Source organism: Mixophyes fleayi, chromosome 9 (genome assembly GCF_038048845.1).
Source record: "Mixophyes fleayi isolate aMixFle1 chromosome 9, aMixFle1.hap1, whole genome shotgun sequence".
Classification (NCBI taxonomy): Eukaryota; Metazoa; Chordata; class Amphibia; order Anura; family Limnodynastidae; genus Mixophyes; species Mixophyes fleayi.
Genome location: NC_134410.1, coordinates 35,428,176 through 35,433,387, shown reverse-complemented (window position 1 = coordinate 35,433,387; position 5,212 = coordinate 35,428,176). Strand labels below are relative to the sequence as shown.

The 5,212-nt window shown below is 39.5% G+C and overlaps 1 protein-coding gene across 1 annotated transcript; it reads right to left on the bottom strand.

The window, feature by feature from the left end:
• CCDC160 (coiled-coil domain containing 160) lies at positions 1–3,619 on the bottom strand. Its single transcript, XM_075186002.1, has 2 exons — positions 3,536–3,619; positions 1–1,765 (listed from the first exon to the last, which is right to left on the bottom strand). The coding sequence occupies exon 2, from the start codon at positions 1,748–1,750 to the stop codon at positions 920–922; it is 831 nt and encodes a 276-aa protein (XP_075042103.1). The 5' UTR covers positions 1,751–1,765; positions 3,536–3,619; the 3' UTR covers positions 1–919.
• Between the last annotated feature and the right edge of the window lie 1,593 nt (positions 3,620–5,212).

The window sequence follows — 5,212 nt, the reverse complement described above, 5'->3', positions numbered from 1 at the left end:
TTATTTCTCAAATGATGTACAGGAAGCTATCTTTTCCATTTTTATGGTAAAAACATGTTTTAGTAAGGCCTACTTTCAGGTTACAATGTAACAGGGAACAAGGGAGGCGATAGAATATACAGTTGAATGTTTACAGCAATAGATCAGCCACAAATGTAAAGTTCTACCTCAGATACATCCTGTTCATATACCCATTCCCCCTGCATGGTGTGAATATTATAATTGGTGATTACAGGTTTCTGTTGCGCAATAACTAGCTAGGTTTGGGTGGTATTAGACAAGATTATTATTTATTTACTTTTTAAGACTGGTAGCACTGTAACTGGGACAACACACCCGTCTAACAGAAGCGTCTCATTTATCTAAATAGGAAGCTGACAGGGGAGGGTTCTTTGACAACTAAACTCAGAGTTTAAAAAATAAAAAAAAACAGAATGAGTAGGAGATCTGCTTACCTCACCTAATTACACCTAAAATTAAATATTCTTTAAGAGGTGATGAGCAAAATCTATTAAGAAGGTGCAGTACGTTGTTGGGGTGCTGCACCTGGGTTCTCCACCATTTGCTCTACAGTGCCGTGGTATTGATGATCAGCCAGACGTACTGGCCTTATATGACAAGACAGCTCTTGATTGAAGGGGGCTATGTGATAGGGATGAAATGACTGCCAGTTTCTAGTCTGTCCGATCATTCACAGAATTTTTTCACAAATGACCATCAGGTGTCCAGGCTGATCCCAAGTACAGACAAAGCAAAGAATGAGCCCTAGGGGAGGTAGGCTTTTAAATAAAGTTCAACAAAAGTGGAAAGCCTCTTTAAAGCATGCTTGAGAGTTGTCAGCGTGACAGTACATTCAGATGAAACAGATGGTTAAAATCAGGTCTTGTGCATTGCATACCATGTGAGTTTTTCTTTCTTTCTATCTCTTTCCTTTAACAGTCTCTATTTCTCGAAGCAACCTATTTATTTGTACATCGTACTGCACTTTCACATTTTGTATGGCAATGTAATTTTTAAGTTCCTGTTGCTGTCTCAAAGTTTTTAACTCCTGCTCCAAGTCTTGTTTTTGGAGCTGTAAATCCTGGATCTCCTCTCTGGATTTACTTAAACTCTTAGTAAGGCCGTTCAACATGACACATTTACCATGCAGGTCTTTCTTCAGAACCTGCAGATCTGCATCCTTTTTCTCTCCGTCTTTCTGCATCTGCTTTAACAAGACACTTTTACATTCATCCGCTCTTTTTGATGCCGACAGTGACATTCTCACGGCCTCCAACTCCCGTTCAGTCTCCTTTTGTTTGGCCTTCAATTCAGAAATCTCAAGCTTGCAAGCATTGAACTGAAGTTTCAATTGGGCTCCATCAGAATGGGCTTTATTCATTTCATGTCTTAAAAGGCTCAAATCATTTTCATTCCAAATACAATGATTATTGCTACTAATAAATGGAATAGAATCAGTGTTTAATTTTTTACAAGATATGCAGGTAGTATTTTGGGCTGGGGCTACCTGCACATCAGAGTCATAATCTCGAATGATCATTTTAGACAAGAGCTCTTTTCTTTTCTGTTTTTCCTCTTTCTGAAATCTACCAACAGCAGCCTGGTAAATCCCTTCCACTCTCTTAGCTTTCTCCTTGGTCACCTTTTCTGATGTTAGCAGATCTGGTTCAAAAGACTCATGAAAGAAATCTTGTGCACTGAAATGTGGTGGAAATAGCTCTTCAACCCAATGTTTTTTCTTAGTATCCATTGTTTAGCAGAACACCTAGGGATCAGCCAAGAGAATTAAAAATAAGATATCATTGGCTAACTATTACAAAAGAACAATTTCAATGCAATTGCAATGGATTTAGATCTGTCAAGAATAGGCTACATGGTGCTATAGTTGGTTAGTTTGGTTAAATATTATCAAATTAGTTCACAACCTTTGCAAATGTATATTCAAGTTTAATTTTGCTTATACTGTGGGTTGCGCTGCCAGGTCTCAAACACACTGAGAAAAGGAACAACTAAGGCCTTTAGAGAAAAGCAATGGATTCGCAAGCCAGCCAGTTAGTCCAACACACAAACAAGCGTTCTTCACTATTGCCGCCACATCTTCTGGAAATACCATCTTTTAACATCACACTGACAGAGACAATGCATCTCCCAATTATTATCTTTAATTTATATGGGGCATATTCAATTGTTGGCAAAAACACCAAAAATCTCGCTGCGCGCGCACTATTATCGTGCGTAAATACTGTTATTACGGTAGTTTTCTCGCTGAATTTTAGCTCGCAGCTCCCTGAGTCGCGAGCTGAAATCCAGCTTACTATTACCGTAATAACGGTAATAGTTTTATTGCCGCAGGATATTCAAACAATTGAATATGCCCCATAAAGCGCCAAAAGAGTTCTTGGCTCTGTACATTGAGGGGATTGTGAAAAAATAACATACATGAAACAGACGGTAAAGGGAAACACTCGATACATTAGGTAGGCAGAATAACAATTGTAGTCATCAGTTGGGATAGTGGTTGCTAGATACAGCCATTGTGCGAATTCTTAACTCTATGTAATTGGTGGATACATGTACCAAATGCTTGCTTTTGGGCACCAGGAAAACAAAATCATGGTAGATTATTTCCAGATGTCCATATAATTTAAGTGCTTTAGGGAAATTGAATTGGAAGCCCACAACATGTGTACGTGTTAATTTCTAAATTGCAGAAACAATTGGACGATCACTAATAATCCAATGAAAACCAGCTGCCTGTAAATTGATGTGGTAAGGATAAACATTGACAACTGTGTTTTTTTTATGTTTTAAAGAAGATATAAAGAAAGTAAAAATACTAAAAAGAATCTACTCCACTATGAAAATTTCTATCTGAAGTGCAATTAGTCCTATAGCTAATGTAGTGTTAAGTCTAATTCTGCATTCTTAAACATATTTTCTATACCTAATTGGGAGCAATCAATCTTCAGAGAGCAATTAACTTACTTCATTAAATGTATTTATTTTCAGTACATGTAAGTAATGTGGGTATATGATTTCTATAGATTGTTCTGTACATCTGTTAACTAAAGTTGTAAGTTGCCGGCAATACATCAAATATTCACAGCACTGGAAGCATCTAAAGCACCTCCAGTTATTAGAGAAGAGGCTGCTGTTTGATAGCACCATTCATCATTAGAGCAATCAAGTGAGAGGACGTACAATACAGAGAGAAGAGCGCTAGAACACTTTGCTTCTACAAGGGGTAATATCTGGAAATTCTGCCTTTTCTGTAAATTAAACAAAACAAACAAACAAAAAAAAGTTTACAGAAAATCTAATAAGCTTTGTGAAGCAGATGCACACGGAACATCTCTGTCTACAATTGATGCTAATAGGGAACAATAGTTTGCATGCAGCTACATGCAAACAATTTCCCCTCTGTACAGATAGTTTCATATGTCAAGTTCTATGATTTAATAACTTTCACGTACATAAGATTTTTGGATATTACAAAAAAACGTATTTTATTGAATCACAGATCACTAGATCTTACCTGCTCTCTGTGCTGTTCTGTGTTATCAGGACATAACACATCTGCGCATGTGCAGGTGTCTTCCCTGCACCGGAAGTAGCTTTGATTCAGTCACCATAGCAACCAGAAACGTGCTGTTGGCGCTTTGTCTTTAGATCTACACACGTGCTCTTTACAAGCCAATCAGCTTCAAAAGTGGATGTTTGAAGTACACGAGGCTAGTAACCGCCGAGCACAAAACAATCATGTGACTAGGGTCACATGTTCTCTGAAGCAGCTGGCGTGGAAGCCTGTTCTACTCCGTTGTTGTGGAACTATAAGTCCCAGCATGCCCAGCCTGTCACAAGGTTACATTGCGTTGTGTACTGCGTGACATAGGTCGTGTTACTGAGTCTTAGCAGGGGCAAATCTTTTACAAGGCAGGACCTTAAAGACTAGGAATAGTTGGTAGCTGTATGGCTGGGACTTGTAGTTCCACAACCACTGTATAAGTGCAGTGCGCCAAATTCTTGACAAAGTTTCCAACTGTTCCTAATTTGTTGGGAGTTTTAAGAAAATTTGCCCTGAAGGCCTTGTTCCTGGTATGTAGTAAACTAATCTATAATTACCAAAAGTTTGTGAAATTGTACAGTCATTAGGGGTTATACAGAAGAACTGGAGCAGTCTTGTTCCTTCACTTTGATATTTTATTGTCCCATGAAAGACTGGCATGTGGAATCCAGTAACAATGGAAGCAGCAGGCAGGTATGAATGTTGAAGCTTACGCATTGGCATTGAAAATCAACTCTATTTTTTAGTTACAGTCCTAGGTTTAATACATCTGACCCTGGCAATATCCTTATTGAGTGTACTGAATGATACACAGTACATTCCTATTATTCTGTATATCATACATGCCAACTCTCCCGGAAAGTCCGGGAGACTCCCGAAATTCGGGTCAGTCTCCCGGGCAAGCTGGCATTTCTCCCGCATCACAATCTCACCGAGAATCGCGGGTGAATCACGCCATTTTGGAGGATGGGACGAGGCCAATCGCGTCATTTTGGCCCCGCCCCCTGCGATGTGAATTACGGTTTTGCAGGTGGCGGGGCCAAAATGGCGCGATTGGCCTCGTCCCGCCCTCCAGTCACGCCCCCTCTCCCGGAAACAAGTTTCCGGGAGTTGGTGAGTATGCTGTATATTGGATATATTTCTTAGCAAATACTCATCTCTATGAGTTTATAATATTGAAAGTGGGTGTTATAAAATTACATTATAGCCACATTTAGTGAGCGTGTCATGGTAGGTTTTGTTATACACCAAGATCTGCCCAGACAGTGTTGCTTAACATGCACCTGCTCAGCAACAAAGCATCCCTGGCAATTATTTTTAAATTATCGCATTTATGTATGATCTATTTCACCCAGCACATTATGCACACCTCCCAAGGCACCTTTGTAATAAACCAACTGACCCAACATTAACCCTTCAATGTTCCTTCTAATTATTATTGATGGGCTGTACAAACAATTATTTTGTATATCTTTTCTTAATAAGTGTTGAAACGTGTGCTCTGTTTGAGACAAATAATACATGCTATATACATACTTGCCAACTTCTAGTTGGCGCCCGGGAGCTGCTGGGTGTAGGTGGGCGTGTGGGGGCGGGGTTCAAAAAAATCGCATAATTTTGCACGCGCCCCCTGTGACGTGATGGCGC

Excerpts from the sequence above, each read along its gene's own strand:
- CCDC160 (XM_075186002.1), bottom strand. The coding sequence starts at position 1,750 with ATGGATACTAAGAAAAAACATTGGGTTGAAGAGCTATTTCCACCACAT.